At 49.9% G+C, this 20553-nt stretch overlaps 1 protein-coding gene across 2 annotated transcripts in view; it reads left to right on the top strand.

Annotated features, from left to right (window-relative positions):
* The window catches only part of RAP1A (RAP1A, member of RAS oncogene family), a 29014-nt gene extending 10338 nt beyond the window's left edge, over positions 1–18676 (top strand). Inside the window, exons 2-9 of one of the 2 annotated variants that reach the window (XM_041466754.1) lie at positions 3872–3941; positions 7196–7276; positions 10639–10707; positions 11461–11517; positions 12391–12531; positions 14556–14699; positions 16981–17096; positions 17952–18676. In XM_041466754.1, the coding sequence (XP_041322688.1) occupies positions 7220–7276; positions 10639–10707; positions 11461–11517; positions 12391–12531; positions 14556–14699; positions 16981–17067 (555 nt within the window). In that variant the 5' untranslated portion in view covers positions 3872–3941; positions 7196–7219 and the 3' untranslated portion in view covers positions 17068–17096; positions 17952–18676. Of the gene's footprint in view, positions 1–3871; positions 3942–6912; positions 6959–7195; positions 7277–10638; positions 10708–11460; positions 11518–12390; positions 12532–14555; positions 14700–16980; positions 17097–17951 lie in introns of those variants that run through there. The other variant, XM_041466762.1, reaches the window with a different exon arrangement.
* Positions 18677–20553: the final 1877 nt, after the last annotated feature.

Raw genomic sequence — 20553 nt, 5'->3', positions numbered from 1 at the left:
GGCCGTGGTGTTGCTTGGGAGGACCTGTGACCTCACGATCCCTGCTATCAAGCTGGTAGTTTGATAAGATGTTAGTAAGGAGCCAAGTTAGTGTTTCAGTGTCACGTCAGTAGCTGAGCAAGGTGTGTTTGCCCTCGGTGTGCCCGGTGAGGCGGCTGTGCCCTGCCTGCAGCTCTCGCCGAGTGCCGCAGTCCGGCCGGAGGGAGCTGCCAGCTCCAGCCCCTGACGTAGGGCTTTGTTCTAATTTGGGGATGCAGTGTGTGTTGGTCTTTGAGTTGTGCTGCTGGCTTCCTTTCCCCTGCCTTTGTCTGGCTGGCACACGGCCCTAGCAACTTTCTGCAAGTGAAGACCAATAGGACAAAAAATAAATTAGCCGTTTCAGCATGGCAGGCTTTAGCTGCCCAGAGCCCTTGTTCCTTGCCTGGAGAGCTTCTACAGCAAAGCAATTTCCAATGAATAATTAGGCAGTCACTTCCATAGAAGTTAACATTATGTTATTTGAAATTGCAGGTTCAGCATGAAGCTGATTGCACAAAAGATTACAGGCTGAGGAGGATCAATCCCAGAGTGTTTGTGCACAAAATGACTATTTCCAATGACAGAATTATTGCTGTTTTCCAAGGAGTTTGTCTCTCTGCCGTGTTTGTGTGGGCTGCAGTTAATTTGCTGAAAGCTCCAGCTCAGCACAAGGCTGGAGTCGGAAGGGCTCTGTTGCTGGAGGACTTTACTCTTCGCCCAGCCCTTTATGGCCCTGGCTCAGGAGCCTCCCAGTGCTCCAGGAGGATGTGGAGTGATGCAGAAAGTGGTGGTTGGGATGTGGCTCTCTGGGATGTGGCTCTGGGCCGGGAGCTTTTGGGGATGGATGCAAGGTTTGAATGCTGCTCTCTTGCCCTTTCTGATGGAACTCCTCAGAGGACACCTCTGGCCAGTGTCTTCTCCTGTGTTCTCTCACACCTCTTTGCTTATTTGGCTTGTCACCAGCTTTGTTTTCTGGGTGTGCTTCTTGCTGTGTCTTTTTGGGGTTATTTGTTACCTGAAAAACAGGAGGAAAATATATTTACACTTGGATTACTGATGATTTGGACAAGGGACAGCCCTGTATGTTCCAGCGTCAGGAATGCACCTCAGTGGGGTCCTGACTCATCCTAGAGCAGGCTTGTGCATAGCTAATTACACATTTGCTGCCTTGATTGGTATTTGATTTGATGCTGAGAGCAGTCAGTGGAAATGATAATGATTTTGGTGTTAAAATTACAAATCTGAGGCTGAGATTCCTGCCACAAATGATAAAATGTTACCTCTTATGTAATGTTAATACCTAAAACACACTTTGGTGTCAGGACCGCAGTGATAATGAGTAAGAAAATAAATGCAGAGTCTGTGAACGGAAGTTTGTCAAACTGTGCTTTTGAAGTCACATTCAAGTCCTGCTTTCTGCTTAGTCTGGTCTTTTAGTCTTTTGTTTTTCTCTTCCCTCTCATTTTTCTGGTGGCCTCAGGAAAGGTGGAGGAGGTTTTCCCTGTACCCTACAGCCAGGGAGTTTGCCTGCCTGGGAGAAGGGGCTCCTTTTGTGAACATGTGAGTCCATGGCAGTGATTTTATTAATTAAACAGACTCCTTGCTAACTAGCAGGGTAATCTATGGCAGTGTTGGCCTTGCTGCTGTTCAGGAGCAGTGTCTGCTAACGAGCTGTGGGATTTCCAGCCAAGCCCCCTTTCCTTTGGGATGCACATCCCTGTTCCCAGCTCTGGAACCACTGTGTCATCGACGACAGCTTTGGTGAGCATTGGGGAAGTATTTCACGTGCCTTTGGCTTCGTTGAGTAATTTAATACCTCAAAACATGGTTAGAACAAATTTGGGAGCAGGTGCTGAGTGGAGCTGTCCCTGGGCAGAGCTGAACAGCAGCAGGGCTGCTCCAAGCCACGGGGAGATCCTTGGCCTGGTGTTTCCAGCCTTTGCTGCTGCATCATTCTCTCTGTTTGTTTGGGTTCTTTTTTTTTACTGTGGAGGGAGTCTGTCAGTTTAAGTGTGGTTTTGATGGCTGTAAATCTTCCCCTTGCAGAAGTGCTGGGTTTGGGTTTGTTTTGCCAACATGGCTCTGAGTAATGGAGGGATTTTGGTAGAGTGTTGAGCAATGTTTAGTTGACACTTTTAAAAAAAGAAAATCCACTCCTTTCCATGGCCTAGTTTATAGTAACTGAGAAAAACTGGCACGGAGAACATTTACAAGTCGAAAATTAAACAGGTTTGTTTATAGTAGCCACGATTCAGTATTGAACTGCCAGGATAAAAATAACCAGGACGCGTGGCTGCAGCATCCCAGGAATCTGCCTCTCATTTGGGAAGTGGGAAGGGCATGGCCACAGGGGTGGCACAGCCAGCCTTGAGTGGTGGAGGTGCTGGAGTTCAGAGACATCTGTGCTTCTCTCCCAAATGTGCACGGTGCTGACGCCACTTTTCCCTTGGAAACGTTCAATATTCCGGTTCCCGCTGGTGAAAATCAGAGAAAGGGAGGTGCCAGTGATGAGCAAGCAAGGAGTTACTCTCTTTTTTCTTCCTTAGAGCCAGGTGAGTGGCCCTTGCTCCCTGCCTCTCTCTCTCAGCCAGGGACATCTTCCTCCACCGCAGCGCATCTTCCTGGGGCAGAGCAGAGAGCAGGGCCCTCAGTGCTGTGGGTGCAGAAGCTGCACCCCGAGAGGCCATCTCACATTGCCTCTAGGAACTGATGCTGTGGTTTCTGTGCTGCTCCTTTCCGTGCCTCACTTCTTTCTGTTCCTTTTCTCTCACCCTCATTTAAACTCAGGCTGCACTTTTTGGGTGCAGGGGCAGCTGGTGCTGCTGAGCCATCACCTGTCTGCAGTGCTGGAGCTGGCACTGGCAGCACTTCAGGGAAAATCCCAAATGGTTGGGGTTGGAAGGGACCTCAGAGCCCCTCCAGTGCCCCCCTGCCATGGCAGGGACACCTCCCCTGTCCCAGCTGCTCCCAGCCCTGCCCAGCCTGGCCTTGGCACTGCCAGGGATCCAGGGGTACCCACAGCTGCTCTGGGCACCTGTGCCAGGGCCTGCCCACCCTCCCAGGGAAGGATTTCTTCCCAATATTCCATCCATCTCTGCCCTCTAGACTCACTTTCTCTTGTACTTGGAAAAATATTTGACAAGGATTATGAGAGCTTCCGTTATCTGTTTCGAAACAATTTTGATTTCTGTGGCTCCAAGGTGACTCCAGAGCTGCTGAAAAGAAGTATTTTCAGAAAACCAGTATACTAGGTTTCCATTTAAACTTCCTATGATTCCAGAGGAACAATTGATTCTTTTTTTTTATCCCTTGAAAAGAAAGGATGAAGTGCTGAACCTCTGAAAGGCAGGACTCTCCCTGTCAGGGCAGCAGGGTGTAGCCAGTGCTGTGATTCCTGTCTGAAGGATCAGCACTGCTGCTGCTCAGTGGTACTGAGCAAAGGATTGGGGTGCTGGAAATGTTGGGGCTTCTCAAACTCTTGGACAAAGAGCCAGCAGGTTCCTGGGGCTGGGGATGGTGCTGCTGGGAGTTGTTCTGATCCCCAGGACTGTCACAGAGTCCCAGAGTGGTTTGGGTTGGAAGGGACCTTAAAGCTCATCTTGTTCCAAGCCCTGCCACAAACCTGCTGGATTCCCTAAAATAATTGCACTTTGTAGGTGTTGCAGAACTCGGTGCAACCTCAAACATGGTTAGTTTGAGTTTGTCTTTTGTAAGTGAAGTCTTCCTTGGAGTGTTCTAGGGAGGAAAAGGCCACAGGAGCAGGGTGGTTTGGCTTAAGCACTACAGAGATGCTTCACAAATGCTGACACTTGAAAAACAATTAACTCTTTTTTTTAATTCTTCTTTTTTTCAGTTCCTTGTGGGGAGCCTGGAAGAACCTTCACTAGAGCTGCTAACACTGATGAGAGATCTTTTATGCCAAGGTAAGAGTTTTTTAGTGTTCTCATCGTATTTTAAATGACATTTCTGTGAACGTTGGGTAATTGATAAGTGAAGTTCTTGCACTCGCTCTTTCAGTGCTGTGCTTGCTTATTTTGGGTCATGCTTCTCTCTCCCCACTGCCCGAATTATGAACTTCTTGATGAGCTGCTGAAACCTGAGAAACAGAAGCAGCTCGCTTTTGCATCAGGTTTCTGTCCTGGGGGGCCCCAGGCCTGGTCCCCACTGCCCGTGCCCCGCTCCTGCCGCTGCTTGGGAAATACCCTCGGGTTCTGCTTCTTCCTGCTGCCTCAGCCCTGGGTTGCAGGAGGAGGAGGATGGCTGGTGCAGCGTGGAGGGTGCACAGGGGCTTGGCTGAGCAAAGGTGCAGCTGAGTGGGAGCCACACTGGAGGCTGCAGCTTCAGCTGTGTTTGCATCCACCCGTGGTGCTGGCAGGGATGCTTTGCCTGCTCTGCCTCTGCATGCTGACACAAATATCCTGCACCTTTCTCACCTCTCTGTCTGCTCCCTGGGCAGAGCCCTTCACTTTTCTGTCAGGGAGGAGCTGAGCAGCTGGGGGCTGCTGCTGTGAGTGGGTGAATGCCCATTTCTGCCTCTTCCTGGGCAGTGCTGGTGGCAGCAGCAGCAGAGATGCTCCTGGTAAAGAATCCAGAGCACAGCTGGATTCTGGTGGATCAGGTGTCTGATGGTGTAGAAGCAGAGTTCTTTGGTGATTACAGATGCAAGAACCCTCTGGTTTATTACCCTGTGGGTGCTGGAGGTGGTCTGGAGAGTGATGGAGTGGCAGAGGGGGCTGCAGCTCGGGGCAGTGCTGGGGTGGGACTCGTGCTCTGTGCCCCTGCTTGTCCTGCTGGAGCTCAGGGCCCTGCCTGGCCAGAGGGAGCAGGAGCAAGGAGACACACTCAGCTGCAGCTTTAATTTTGCACCACAGCATTCTGAATGAATGAGACCAGTTTCACAACATTACAGTTAATTTTTTTCTACACTCTTTAGTGATCATACTCTTCTCTTGACTCTAAAGGAACACTTGACACCCATAGTTCAGTTCCATTTGGAAATGGAGCTGTGGCTTTGCAGCATGTGACTCTACTACAGAGAGCTCTGGATGGAAATGAATGCTGCTGTGTCTGACTGTATTTAGGTGGGCTTCAACAGTTGCCAAATGAAAAGTTGGCTGGGATGCAGCATAGTAATTTCTTGAGCACTCTATTCATGTTGTATAAACAGATAACATTAACATACTTGTGAAAGAGCTACAAGATAATTAAGGCATGTGGGGTTTACAGTAATAAGGCTCGTGCCTTTCAGGATCTTGGTTTCCTGTTGCACCTGAAAAAAAAAAATCAGCAAATACTGTAGAGAAGAAATGAGAAGTTAGTCTTGTACTGCTCCCAGCTTAAACTTCCCCACAAGTATTTTCTGCTATAAATAAGAAATGAAATAGTTCACAGCTAAATTTAACCCTTAGCTTGATTGCTTTCTGGGTTTTCTTTAGTGGAACTGACTGTGGGACTGTAGAGAAATTAAGACGAACTGGATCAATAAGTTGCATTTATGCTTTATAAAAAATGCATCAGCTTTTAATTTCTAGGGATTATCAAGGGGAAAAGAATTGTTAGTTGGAATTCCCCTCTCCTTCCCATTCAAAATCATGATTTTTGAAAGAAAGGAAGTGAATGTTGCTTCTCAGGGAAATGGTCAAGCAGAAGAGCTTACAGTTCCCAGAATTTAGCCAGGGCTGTTGTCAGTGTCCTGGAGTGCACAGACACCGCCTGCTCTGCTGTTAGGCAGCTTCTGGGAAACCCCTTTCAGTTTGACTTGATTTCACAAGTTGCAGTTAGGCAACTGCAGCTCACATGGGCTTCAGGAGTTGGAGAGAAGCCTCCTCCAGGTGCTTAAGATGATGGGCTACACTGATGGCTTGAGCCTCACTGCCTCTCCAGGGCCTGGAGGAGGGAAGGGCAGCTTGGCTGTGTGACTGCAGAGCCTCAGCACAGGCAAGTCCTTCATTTCTGTCATTCTGGCTTAAGAATCAGTTTAAAAATGTGCTAAACTGAACACAGAAATCTGTGTCTCTCTCCAGCTGCACGTGGGATTTTCAGGTTTTTGTTTAAACCATACCTGGGTGACATCCAGCCCGTGGAACAGGCTGAGGTGGGCTGGTTGGGCAGGGTCCCTGCTCCCTGTTGGTCCCAGTTCAGCTCACACTGGGGATGGCTGAGCAGCAGCACATGGGGCTCCTCTTGACTCTCTTTTACATCTTCCCCTTGGGAGTCCAGATGACAGAAGAGAACCTGGATTCATGGTGACATAAACTCGAGACACAGCCTGTCAGGGAGTTGTCCACATTGCAAATCCACCCCCTGCTCTCCGCAGGCTCCTGATACATTTCTCTACCCAACTCCTTGGAAGACGTTTTCCTTTTCCAAGGCTGTACCGGGGAGCCCATAAATCCTGTGGCAGGGTTAGTTTGAAATGCCTGCAGCGGGGAGGCTGCCCAGGCTCCCAGCCTGCTGCGTGTGCAGCCTTACTTGGGAAGGAAGCGCGTCCCTGCGGAAGGGGGCTCGGTGCTGAGCTCATTGTTTGCTGCAGGGACAGCCCAGCCTGGCTGCTCTGTAAACACGCTGTCAAGTGTTTATCACTGCCTTTGTCATTTGCCTTATTTGTCAGGGAATCTCGAGGAGCAGGAGAAGTTTGCTGCTGCTGCGTAGTGACTTGAGGGAGTTGCAAGATTTCCATAAAAAGGCAGAGTCTGTGCTGGGCGAGCAGAGAGCTCTGCCTTGGCAGCCGTGTGCTGGGCCTGACCTTTTCCAGAGAGAAAACACTGACCTAAATCCCTCCCTGCTGGGGGTGGAGGGGAGAAGGAAACCTCCTGACTTGCTTCTTTCTGATCTAATTTTCTTGTCCCGTGCTCTGGTTTGTGCCATGAAATGCTGAGGAAGCAGGGGACAGGCAGTGGCAGCTCGTGGTGCCTGGCACAGCCTCTGTGTCTGTCCCCTGGTGTGTCCATCCTCTTCCTCTCTGAGCACTGCAGGACCCAGCTCTGGCCATTTCCTCCAACCTGGGGCTGTGTGTCCTTCTGAGCCTGAGTGTTCAGGTGGAAAGTGAAACGCAGAGCTGCCAGTGAAGGCTGTCAGAGCCCTCTCCCTGTCAGGAGGATTGGGCGCAGGGGTGCTGCTGCTTTCAGGACAGTTCCCAGCTCTGTGCCTTAACTGCTCCTTTTCTCCTGCCTTGCAGGTCGCTCTCTGAACAGACCACACCATGCGTGAGTACAAGCTGGTGGTGCTTGGTTCAGGAGGTGTGGGCAAGTCCGCTCTGGTGAGTCTGGGGGGCAGCTCTGAGCCCCTCGCTGCACACCAGCTTCCTGGTGCTTTGGGGAGGTTGTGTGACTTCTAAATGTGCCAGGACTTCCACATAGCCACTGTGGCACTGCTGAGGAGGGGTGTCATGGTTCAGGAGAGGTGATTAATTGCCGGTAATTAGCGTGTCATGTCTGCTTCCTGCATGGGTGCTGTGCTGTACACGCTGAATATCTGTGAGCACTGCAAGCCCAGACAGCAGTGGCACGGCAGAAATCTGGCTGGAATCGATCACAGAAATGGGGTCCAGCCCTGCACACCTCCAAGGCTGGGGGTTTTCCCTCCCCAGTGAGCAGCTGGGCTCAGAGCATCAGCCCTGAGGAGCATCCACAGCCCCTGCAGGGAGGGAGGAGCAGGCTGGTGGCACTTTGCTCTCCTGGAGTGCTTGTCTTGTTCCCAAGGAGAGCTTTACACAGCAGAGTTGATAGTAAAGCCCTGTGAGAGAGACTTGTGTCACCCATTTATCACTCAGCAGTCAAGCAGCTCTCTCCAGCAGAGAGGCAAAGAACTGGTCAAGTGTGAGTTATCTACAACAAGGAACTGCAGTGTTCCTTGTCACAGGCATGATAATGGCTGAGCAGCCTTTCCTGTCCTGCCTCATTGTTTATTCTGCTGGTACAACCAGGTAGTAATCCTGGTAAATCACCTGCAGAATCCCAGTGAGCAGGAGGAGAGATTATTCAGTTGTATATCAAATTTGATGCACTCTTCCAGCAATCCCATCCTAATCACTACAAGGTGTTTACAAGGTGTAGTTTTTTTACAAGCTCTGTTCTTCCACAGCAATGTAAGCAATCTGTATTACTTTCTCCACCAGCACTTCCCTAATTATCTTAATTTTCTTACATAACACTGAAAGACTCACTAGGTGAAATGGGGCACTTAGTAGTATGCTGCAAATAAAAATTACTCAGCATCTGACATACCTGAATTTCCTTCTCTGTGATGTGAAGTCTGAGTGACTTCATCCATCCCTGACCTTTTGAACAGCTGAAATGCAAATACTCACATAGTCTGGTAAACAAAAGTTAAATTCTTTTTGACAGGCTGGGTGCTAAGTCAGCATGTTTGGTCATTCACATGCAGCAATGATCCATTATGTTTATAGCAGCACGCAGTAATTGCCAATTAGCAGCTAGGAGTGGATAACATTTAGCTTTCACAGAGTCTGTGTACTTATTTACAAGCATGAGCAAGGAGAGGTTACAAGGTGGGATTTAAAACAATATGGGGATCACTTTAAATGTATTCTTCCAACTGCACAAACTGACCTGTGCAACAAAGAGCCCGGTGTTCATTTCCAGCTCTGCCTGCTCTCGGGTGCAGATGACAACGTGGGGCTGTTCCCCTGCAGATCCTCCTTGTTTTAACCCTTCTGTGCCAGCAGTGTGAAGTCTGAGTGAGCACCATCCCTGAGCTGAAATGCAAATACTCACATAGTCTGGTAAACAAAAGTTAAATTCTTTTTGACAGGCTGGGTGCTAAGTCAGCATGTTTGGTCATTCACATGCAGCAATGATCCATTATGTTTATAGCAGCACGCAGTAATTGCCAATTAGCAGCTAGGAGTGGATAACATTTAGCTTTCACAGAGTCTGTGTACTTATTTACAAGCATGAGCAAGGAGAGGTTACAAGGTGGGATTTAAAACAATATGGGGGTCACTTTAAATGTCATTCTTCCAACTGCACAAACTGACCTGTGCAACAAAGAGCCCGGTGTTCATTTCCAGCTCTGCCTGCTCTCGGGTGCAGATGACAACGTGGGGCTGTTCCCCTGCAGATCCTCCTTGTTTTAACCCTTCTGTGCCAGCACACTGCTGCTGTGCTTCTGGTAACAGCCATGGAGCAGCAGAAAACCTTCACAGCTGCAAAGCCGTGGTTGTTTAGCCACTTTTGTTTCCTGTACAGCAGTTTTATCCATTTCTGAGGCTAAAACTCTCCTGGAGTGGCAGTGGGTGACACAGTTTACAAAGGTGCCCAGTGGTGCAAAGCCTTACAGAGAACTGGAAACTAAAGCTGGGCTGCACCACCCAAACAGAGAGAAACTTCTGAAAGTCTTGGATGTGCACAGAACCCAAAAGCAGCCCCAGATTTGCAGCTTCTCCCTTGGCCTTTCTTTTCACCTATGACAGATGCAGGTAAAGCCCACCAGAGATGAAGAGTGTCACATGTCAGTCAGGTTGCCACACTCAGGGCTGCTTCCCAGAGGGGACAGATGTGACAGGGCTCACGTGGGAGCCCCTGGCACAGAGCTGCCTTCTCTGGGAGCTGCTGTGCCAGCCTGGCCCTGCAGAAATGCCCAGGAGCCATCCTGAGCCCAGGCTGTGCCCTGCAGCTCCGGCTGCTGGGGTTAGTGCTGTGATCCACCTTCCCGGGGCTGGCTGGGAGGGTTTTGCTGTTACACTGGGACAGCTGCTCAGTGTGGCAAGAAAACACTGGAGAAGCAGAGACTTCGTTCATTAGAGTGTAAAATGCATTTATTAAGTGATCTAGAACCATTCTGAAACAAGATAGTTGCGGCTTCTCAGACTTCCCTCACAAATTTGCAGAATTTGTGTATAAAACTTACGAAAGGTTCGGTTGGCAAAAGATATTTGGTGTGTTTGTTGATTTCCAAGGGACAGAATTGAGTGCTGGTTCTCAGCTCTCAGTTCCACAAACGAACACCACCTTGGTTTACAAATAACAAATATCAAGGACCCTTTGGACACTGCTGTGCTGCTTTACTGCAGGTGCTTGGGGGTGAAAAGGAGAAAGGAGCTTTGCTGCCAGAGCAGGAGCAGGCAGGCTGTGTCCTGGCAGGAGGCACAGGGCTGGGCTCTCAGGGATGCTCCCAGCTCAGTGACCAGGCAGGAGTGGAGCAGATGGGCTGGGAGTGAGTGAGCACGGGCTGAGGGCTCCTCCTGCAGCCCCCGTGCAGGCTGCACTGCTGCTCTGCTCTGGGGCTGCAGCTCTCTGCTGAATTGCACTGAAATGTGCATTTTCCACAGTGCCTGTGCTTCTGCTGAAGTCCCAGGCCTCTGTACTTGGTGGTTTTTATCCTTCTGCAGTCACAGGCACTGGACTAAAGGCATTTTTGGGAGCATCCTCTTTTCTGAGACAAGCTGATGTGCAAAAAAGTTCTGAAAGCATGCTTGAATAACGTGATTTCAACAGAAAAAACACACATTTTATTTTCAAAATTGAAATTTGATGTCTTTTTCTCTGGTCCTCACTACTGAGCAGATTTGCTGTTGTTACTTTTCCTGAAATGCTTCTTGGGGAATGTTTCTGGTTGTGTTCAGCTCACTTAGGATTTTTTTCTTCCCTTCCTCCCCAGACTGTACAGTTCGTTCAGGGAATTTTTGTTGAAAAATATGACCCAACAATAGAAGATTCATACAGAAAGGTAAAGCACCGTGGTTTTTATTTCTTTCAAGTCTCCCAGAGGGTACAGAATTGCTGGGGCTGTTCGGGGTGCAGGGCTGGAGCTGCTGAGCAGAAGTCCTTCCCTGGGCTGTTACATAATCCCAGCACAGAGCTGCTTTCTTCCCTGGATGGATGTCAAGTGAGCCATTGTTTCACGGATTAGCAGAAATGTCAGCAGCATTAAAGGCACCAAAACATACACTAAAAACTTGTGACATTTGTGCCTGTGATAATTAAATTAAACTGTGGTCTGAGCTCTGCTGTTAAATTTACTTGACTTTCCTGGAATTACCCTTGTTAGATCCAAGACATTTCTCAGAGAGTGGAAGATTTGCAAAGTCTCACTGGGAGGGTCCTGAAATATTTTGCATTTTCTTCTCTTCCTTAGTCCCTTATCTTCGGGCAGCAAAGAAAAATTAAAGTTTTAAGGTGCTTTGATTTGTAAGAGTGGATTAAGTCGAGATATTTACAATCTCACTTAAGTTGAGATGTTTACAGTGAGCTGCTCGTTTAAGCCTTGCTAATGAAGGGAGTCCTGGAGCATGTGAGCTGACCCAAATGCCTGGCTTGGGGCATCATTAATCCTGTGGGAGCAGTGCTGCTGAGCCCTGGGCAGGGCAGGTGCTGCTTTGCTGAGAGCCCTTTGTGGCAGGGGGCAGCAGGAGCTGAGCTTCCTCTTGCCTGTCCCACTGCAGACAGTTCAGTCTGAGCTTCTGTTCCCCTTTTTCCCCAGCAAGTGGAAGTAGACTGTCAACAGTGTATGCTGGAGATCCTCGACACAGCAGGGACAGTAAGTGGCATTTCTTTGTCTAATTGCTGAGCAGTTCCTTCGTTGAGAGCAGTAATCCTGCCCCAGCAAAGGCAGGAGGTCGGCTGCAGTCACTAAATGAAGGGTTTTGTTAAATCACCTCTCCAGTGAGGGGGGTGCCTGGGGAGCTCTGTCCCAGAGCTGGGTGCCCCCCGTGCCACCCCCATGTCAGCATTCTGCTCTGGGAGGATTTTTAAGGGTTTGAACCATGGCCTTTGCAAGTGGCCAGCACGCAAGGACACAGCCTGGCAGTGCCACCCAGCAGGTGCCACCAGCTGTGTGGGCAGCTCTCCTCAGCAGACCTGGCCCTGGCACCTCCTGGCACTGCCCTGCTGCTGGGGGAGCCTCCTGCTGTCCCTCCCAGTGTCACCTGCAGCTGGCACGGCCCTGGCCCCAAACAAACAAACCCTGGGGGGGCTGGCAGCACGTCCCAGGCAGCTGGTGCTCCCTGGAAGTTGGTTTTATTGAGAAAGCCCTGGAATCCTCACCAGCAGGAGCAGGAGCTGCTGCTGTGTGGGTCTGGTAAAAGTCCTGGCCCTGCTGGGGCAGAGGCAGCTCTGAGCTGGCATTGTCCACCCTGCTCTGGCATTTCAGTCTGGATTTATTGCTGCTCTTCATCTTTTCCCCATTTTTCCAAGAGGCCCTTTATTAAGGGGAAAAAAAACACCAAAGGGAAAGAGAGTGTTAACGCTTTTATTCAATTTCCATGCTTCAGTGGGTTTCTGTGAGGGGTAAATATGTAAATCCATCTGCGTGGCACTGCATTCTTGTCTCCAGTACAATAGAAGTATTCCTTTGGAACTGTTCATTAGCTGCATTCTCCGGCTAATTACTCTAAAAAATATTTGCTTGCAGGAGCAATTCACAGCCATGAGGGATCTGTACATGAAGAATGGGCAGGGGTTTGCACTAGTATATTCTATAACAGCACAGTCCACGTTTAACGACCTCCAGGACCTGCGGGAACAGATCCTACGGGTTAAGGACACTGAAGATGTGAGTAGAACACCTTTGGCTTTATTCCTGCAAATGGTTAAGAAGCTTTGCTCTCAGAACCACTGCAGTATGTTTACACACAAAGCTTCTTTCAGAGGATATCCTTGGGTAGTGCTGAGTGAGTTTTCAGAGCCTTGTAGTTTTCAGTGGTGTTGTTTGAGGCACAGCACCTGCTAGGGGACATCACAAAACCAGATTTCCCCGTGTCCTGGAAGCCACAGTCCTCTGAAATGCTGGGAGTTGACTGAAAGCAACATTACTTAACTTTTTCTCCTTTAAACTCCTTTCCAGGATTTGCATTTTCTTCTTTCTCTGTGCTTTATTTCCCTCAGAGTTAGGGAGGAATAATGGTAAGGATGTTCTTGGTAGCTCTGCAGCTGTCTGGCACTGGAGACTGCCCCAGATGTGGGAAGGGGAAGTTCAAAGCTGTGGCAAAATCTGTCACACAGTGGCATGAACTAATCAAGGGCCTGACAGAGTCTTGGGTTGTTTTGGTTGTTTGGAGCTCTTTTTAAAGCAAGGACAGCAATCTGTGCCCTGAGTTGGGCAGCTGCATCCCTCAGCAGACACTGCTGCTTCCCTTTGGCTTCAGCAGCTGAGTGCATGGTTCAAATGCCTTTCTTTGCTTTGTTGTTACCTGTTGAAGCCAAGCTTGAGAACCTTCTGAACGTTTAAGCTGCGTTTTGCTGAGCTAGGAAATGTGCTCCTTTCTGTCTTTCGTAGCAGAACGTGTCTAAAGTCCCAGTACATCAATCATTACATTGTCTGTACCTGGAAGAGTTTAAATTCCAATCTCCTACACCTAACAGTAAATGATCAAAGGTAGTTGCTTGACTATCCAAACTCCATTTTTGGATGAACCATTAATACCCTCTGCAATAATCTTACACAGTTTCAGGTCTTTCAAACCTGTACTGCTTACTCATCTCAGTATCACTTTTTGCCCTATTATTTCACATCTTCATACACTTCAGTTTTTTGCTGAACACGTTCATAACACATTTTCATGTTTCAGTATGAGAAAATTTCTCTTAACTGTCTAGAAAACTCTAAAGAACAGGATATTTACAATCTGAGCTGACAGAGCCTGTAGATCTGCTTTCAGATGAGCTTTTTTTGCATTTGCTTCATCTGTGCTGTGACTTCAGGTTCCTCATGTAATAAGGAAAATTTATGTCTCAAAAATAAAAATATGATCATTCTCTTATGGGTATGGCTGGGAGTTTTAAAGAGAAAAATTAATCTTGAGTGTAGCTGTGTCAGGAAGAGACCACAAATATTAACACTGAAGCAGATTAGAAACACTCAGTGTGTTGTAAATTACCAAATGAATCGGGCAGTGATTTATTTTCCAGCTGGACAGGACTCGGTTTCTGCTCAAAGAACGAAATGTTTGAGGAAGTGGAGCGGGTGCACACCCTGTCAGCAGCTCTTTAGGGTTTTTCTGCTTCCCCTCGGTGTGGGGGAGCAGGAAATGGGGCTGGGCTGTGGCACTCCCTGCTGCTGCCCTGCCTCAGCGTGTCCCAGCAGGGGACAGAGCCCCAGGCCAGCTGTGCCAGCCTGGGCTCTGCAGGGCACACAGCTGGGGCAGCCCCGGCAGCTCCTGGCACCCACTTGGGCTGCTAGGAGACATTTCTGGGGTTTGTTCCCTTCTTTAAGGTGTTACAGAATCCCAGAGAGGTTTGGGTTGGAAGGGTTCTTAAAGCTCATCTGTGGGCAGGGACAGCTCCCAGTGCCCCAGGAGCTCCAGCCCCATCCAGGCTGGCCTGGGACACCTCCTCTGTTCCTGTTGGGGACACCTTGAGGGCCACAGCCGTGCCAGACACTGGAGAGGGGCAGAGCCACTTCATCATTGTCTCCTGATTTTTACTGGGTTCATAGTTCATCCTGCATTTCCCCCCCTGCATTTCCCCCCTGCATTTCCCCCCCTGCATTTCCCCTCCCCAATCTGAGAGCCACAGCAGACAGAGCTCCCTGAACATGACCTTGCTGATGGATCTCTCCTCCTGCTTGCTGCTCTGCAGGTTCCCATGATTCTGGTTGGCAATAAATGTGACCTGGAGGAAGAACGAGTCGTGGGCAAAGAGCAGGGGCAGAACTTAGCACGACAGTGGTGTAACTGTGCCTTTCTAGAATCGTCTGCAAAGTCGAAAATCAACGTAAATGAGGTAAGCAGCTCCTGTGCTGTGTGCTCCCAGCAGGAAGGTGGCTTTGAAGCAGCCTGGCTGTGTGAGCTGGGCAGCTGCAGGCTGCCCTGGGTTCCCAGCCTGGGAAGGGCTGCCTGCAGCGTGTGCCTCAGGGCTGTGCTCCCTTTTCTCTGCAGAGGCAGGGCCACTTCCCAGGCTGGTGTTTCCACAGCCTCTCCCAGGGCCGTGAGCAGCAGAGGGCCCTGAGCTGGGTGACTTTTAGCTGAGATAAATTTATCTGAGAGAATGTTTTGTCACGATAGCTGCTGCCATGCCAGACGTGGGTGATGCCCCGTTGTGCTCCTTGTCCTGTGTGGGGTCGGCTGTTGGTTTTGGAATATTTGCATTTCTGGCTGCAGATGCCTCATCACAGCCCCCAGCTTGCTAAAGCCATGCCCAGGCCCAGACCTGAGCAGTTCCCTGAGTTTAACTGGGACCCCCTTTGCTCTGGGCTGCTCCTCCTGCTGCCAGGGGCCGTGGGCTGGCTGAGGGAGCTCTGCTCCACATCAGGCACCAAGTTTTTATTCTGTGCTGGGAGTTATCTGCCCGTGCCAGAGGCCAAGTTTCCAGGCACAAAAGCTGAGGTGACCCCGTGCAGCAGAGCTGGGCTGCTGCCAGCAGATAAGTGGGGGCGTTCAGGGCTGTGTGATAAGCAGGAGCAGCAGGGTCTTGGCCTGGGCCCAGGCTGCTCTGGCAGCCAGCAGGGTGGGCTGCAGGGGAGGGGAGCCCCAGGCCCCTGAAGTGCAGCTCTGGGCTGGGATTAGCCTGGCTGCAGGGCTCAGGAGCACAGGGCTGAGCCAGCAGGGGTTTGTGTGCAGGTGGAGCAGGGAGCAGCTCAGCCATCAGCAGGTGCCCAGCGAGTGTGCCACCCCCGGGCTGGGTGCTCTTCACACTTTGGGGGTGCACGCTGCCCCTCCTCAGGCCTCACCCCTGGGAAGGGGGTCCGGGGGGCACAGCCTGCTGTGGCACCCCTCATCCCTCCCGTGGGAATCCTGCCTTTCCCTGCTGGGGCTGCAGCTCCAGGGAGGTCACAGCAGAGGGAAGAATGTGCTTATCTGGAGGATGAGCTTCTGGTTTCCTTGTGGTCCTCGTGTTCTGGTTTCCTGCCAGCTGATATTTCCTAGTTGTGAAAAGTACAAAAGCTGAGGAAATCAAAGAGAGAAGCTGTGAATGAAGGAGCTCAGTGCACTGGCAGTTTGTCCTGCTGGCTCCTGGGCTGGGAAGTATTTGCATTCTTTTGGGGTTTATTCTTGCTTTCTCACTCCTTTTGGAGTTTCTAAATTTGTTAACATCTAAGTAAAGAATGATAAATTCCTACATGCATTTGCTGAATGTGAATCAAACCTTTCAGATAATAAGCTTTTAATCGAGAATGAATCAGATGACCTTCTGGTGACCTCTGAGATGCTCTTCCTCCACACTGACTCTTTTTAGGGATGGTGGCATTCCTGAAACCTTGTTGCAGATGTCTGTACTCACAGTCAGTCCTAGCACCTAAATAATCTAACTCATGAGAAAGGAAAATCTCAAATTTCAGTTGTTACAGTGTGTTATAAACTGTTTCTTTGTCTTCTGAATTTCTTTGGGATCAACAAGAATTTGTGAGCTGTCAGCCACTCCAGGAAGGGGAAAAAATAAACAAGGACGAGGGTGGAGCCCTCTGAAGGTTGAAATATTTCTCCTCAATGCTGTGACCCAGCTCCAAGCATTTTTGCAAAGCTCATTTTGCTATAAATGGGTTGAGCCTCGCTGGGAAAACAACTCCCAGCAGCAGCAGCAGCCCTCCCAAAGGCTGTGCAGCTGCAGGAGGGCCCTGGGCTGCTCCCCTGGCAATGGGAGCTCAGGGCAGGGACAGCCAGGGGACAGGGCTGTCCCCTCCCTGCAGGGGGGCAGGCTCTGCAGACAGTGATCCTTCAGGGTATTGTGCCTGTCTTAAAAAACATCCTGAGTTGTTAATCCTGAGTTTTCTCCCACTTTTCCAAAGCAAGGAGGCTGTTGCCGTTTCACTGCCCTGCTCTCCTGAAGGCTTTGGTGGTGATAAACTTGAGTTTCCAGCTCCCTTGTGTTCTGCACACTGATGGGAGCTTTGGGTTTCCTCTTCCATAAGCAGCTGCTTGAGAAACATTTAATAAATTCAAGCAGTTTAATTGAATTTACATAACTGCAGCCAGCAGGAGAGACTTGTCAGCTCCCCAGCCTGCCTCAGTTCTGACAGCTTGTGTTTTATCACTTGGATTTCTCAGCTTGTGCTTTTCATTTGCAGATCTTTTATGACCTGGTCAGACAGATAAATAGAAAAACACCAGTGGAAAAGAAGAAGCCTAAAAAGAAATCATGTCTGCTGCTTTAGACTCCCATCATGCAGCAGCTCTGAGCCAGGTAAGAGGGGCCTGAATCCCACCTGGGCCAGGTGAGCAGAGCAGCTCCTGGCACAGCCCTTCCCTGTGCTGCTGCTGGAGTGGGACCGAGCAGGAGCTTTCCTGTGCCTCCTCTGGGAGCTCCTCTGCCTGTGGCAGCAGCTCTGAGCCACCAGGGCTCCCTGTGCTTCCTTTCCATCCTCTGGTAAATGCTGCTGCTGGCCCCGTGCTGGGACCTTTGGGGACAGCTACACACTGCTGTGGGTGGGACATGGGGATCACTGGCACACAAATAAAAGGCTGCCCACCCAAAAAAGCCAACCCAAAACCAAACCCAACCAAAAAAGCCCAGCAAGACTGGGCACAGCTATAAATACTCTTCCTGTGTGTCTTGGCAGGGGGCTCTGTGTGCTCCCGGCTGTTCTGTGCTGCTCCTGGAAGGAAACAGCAGCTCTGCAGCTCCGGGTTTGGGACAGAAATGTCCCCTTTTGGGGCAGAGAGGGGCACTGGGAGCTGGCCCAGCTCTGCCACCTGCCGTGGTCAGCTCAGGGGTTGCTGGGAGGCAGCAGAGGCCGGGCTGTGTCTGTGCTGCCCCGGCAGAGCAGCTCCCCTGCCCTGCGCTGCAGACGAGCCGGGGCCGTGGGCTCTGCTGCTGCACCCCTGCTCTTGTGGGCACTGGCAGCAGGCTGCACTTGGCTGGCACTGCTCAAACACAGCTTTTGGAGAGTCACACACCCACAGCCTCCTGCTTTCTGTGCCTAGAAACAGCCCTGAGGTCTGGGAAGGAGGAGCCCTCCTGCTGCCTGAGGGCTTTCAGGCCATGGAGGTCACTGGTCCCTCCAGCATCTTCATCTGTGGTTTGTTTTACTTTCTCCAGATTGCAGGAATGAAGAACTGTTGCCTAAATGGAAAGTGCCAGCATTCCCAACTTCAGAACCTTATGGAAATGAGTAACATATCGGAAGAAACTTCTCCTGTTTTTTATATTCTGCGGGAAGAATTTAGATCTTAAAAATGGTTTGCACACAGTCCTTGGAAAAAGCAGTTGCTCTGTGTATATCTCTTGGAAATTTAAGCCAATATTCCTCCTCCTTTGCAATAGCAATTAACAGATGTGAGAATAAATATAATTGACTCTAGCATATGATTATCCCAAGGAGCATGGATGCATTTCAAATGTTAGAGATTGCTACTATAATTAAAATTCATATTGACCATTTTGTCATAATTTCTCCCCATCAAGCACTAAAAATGTTCCACTGTTATATTTTATATCTATAACTATAGATATATATTATCCAAAATTTCCCTTTGAACTCACTGCAACAAATAACTTTTTGAGTCATTGACTTCATTTTATATTTAAAAGTTACGGAATATCATTATTTTCATTCTGCCATTGTATTCTAATTAAAAATGTTTGTGCATAATGCTTTGGAAAAATGGGTCTTTTATAGGAAAAAAACTGGGATAACTGATTTCTATGGCTTTAAAAGCAAAAATATATAATATACTAAACCAACTCTAATATTGCTTCTTGTGTTTTACTGTCACAGATTAAATTACAGCTTTTATGAATGATTAAATTTTAGTACATTTTCATTTTTGTTTCTGTGTTTTTGTTACCGTTTCCAGCCGTTGGGTTTGCTCCATGTTCTGGGAGTTCCTCTCCCACCCTGGTGGCTCAGGGGCTTTGCTGAGGTGCCCCCACCCCACAGTGTGAGCTGTGTTTAAGGTGCCCCTCCCAAAGGGCAGCAGGCGCTCTGGTGTTCCCTCTTTGCCTTTTGCTGCAGACATTTCCCCTGCAGCGACTCTGCTCTCACGGGTCTGCGTTCATCCCAGCTCTGCCCTGGAGGATGATCCTCAGTTTCTAACCCGGGTTTGGCTGCTGGTCCCTGCTCAGCTGAAGGGGTGTTCTGGTTCCTTTTGGGTTTGTTCCCTGCATTCTTCAGTCCCTGCTGTTCACAGTTTCAAGGAGCAGGCTCTGAAGAGGCCCTGGGTGCTCCATCCTCCTCCCGTGTGTGCAGCTCTGGGCCCAGGGCTGGGGGCTCCTGCTGCCCTCGGCGTGGGTGAGAGCAGAAAGCTTCTCCACAGCGGGGAGAGCCCGGCACAGGCCCTGTCCTGCTGCTTCAGCTGGAAATGAAGGAGGAGAGATGTTCTGCACCCGCCGTGGAGTCGCCGGGAACCAGGGGCAGCCGTTTCTGTACGCGGCATTTTCTGCAACTCTGTTCCTGGTGCAGCTGCTGGATCACAGAGAGCCCCGTCTCTAAACGCAGCCCAAACAGGAGTGGTGCCAACATCTGGATGATGTGCCAACATCTGGATGATGTGCCAACATCTGCCCCTGGCCAGCACCAGCAGGGTTCTGCTGCTTGTCTTGAGGCACCTCTGCAGCTCCTGTTTGAGGAGCAGCAGCGGCACCGCGCTGGCAGGTCGCTTACCTCTACAAAACGTCAAAATATTTTAGCAATAAAGTAATTTCAGTGAACGTGGCCATCGCTGGACGTCTCTTGTATAAACTGGGGTGCACATGGGCCGAGTGAGGATGAGGATGAGGGTGAAGGTGAGGATGAGGAGGGGCGGGGAGCGCTCCCGAGCCGAGGCTGCCGCTAGATGGGAGTGTGGGAGAGGCGCAGGGCTGGGGCAGGCTCCGCTGCCATCGCTCTAATTCGGGATATTTGCAGCCTTCCCACCCCTCTGCTCTCCCCTCTGCCTCCCACAGGGCGCTCCTTTTCTCACTGGATAAAACATAAAGTTCTTTTCTAATGGATTTTAGCACAATAGCTCCAGTTCTGCCCCGGAGAGCCAGGCCAGACAGAAATGTCCTGAAGCACTTGGTGGTTAATGTCAGGTTAAAAACGACTTCACTGCACAATGTCCTGAAGAAAGGAGAAAAGAAAAACCTCCCAGAAGTCCCAGGCTTCTGCTTTTGACCAGAACCAGCACATTTAAAATGTCCCTGGAGCCCCTGGAGCCATCAGCTCCTCTGAGCTGTGCACAAATTCCCCCCAGGACAGTTCCGGCCATCTCTGCAAGTGTGCTGCTCTCCCTCCAGCCTGGGCTTGTTTCTCTGGCATTTTCAGGGCTTTCCAAAGGTTATTTGAAGTCGTGTTTTCCCCTCTTGTGTGGGTTGGATGGAATGATCCCGCACGTCCTGCCCCACTGGGAGATTTTAATTGCAGGTTGTGATGCTGACCCAGGCAGTGACAGGGAGACCTTCCCAGGCTGCTGAAATCAGGTTTGTTCTGCTGCCTCTGAGCTGCATTCCTGCCATGCAGTGGCTGACGTGGGAGGTCCTGCAGCCACCAGAGAAACTTGAAAATTCACGTTAAACTCACCACTAACCTTTGCAAAATCACCAAAACTAATTAATGTTTTCTTTGTTTTGCCAGGACCAGGCAGTGAGGAATTAAATTGGATTTTCCAGGGGCCCAGGTGCCACTTGGTGAATAACCAGCATGTGCTAGCCCTCCTGGCTG

The sequence above is a fragment of the Pyrgilauda ruficollis genome, unplaced genomic scaffold (assembly GCF_017590135.1).
Source record: "Pyrgilauda ruficollis isolate IOZ18807 unplaced genomic scaffold, ASM1759013v1 scaffold100, whole genome shotgun sequence".
Lineage (NCBI taxonomy): Eukaryota > Metazoa > Chordata > Aves > Passeriformes > Passeridae > Pyrgilauda > Pyrgilauda ruficollis.
This window is presented reverse-complemented; position numbering and strand designations above follow the sequence as displayed.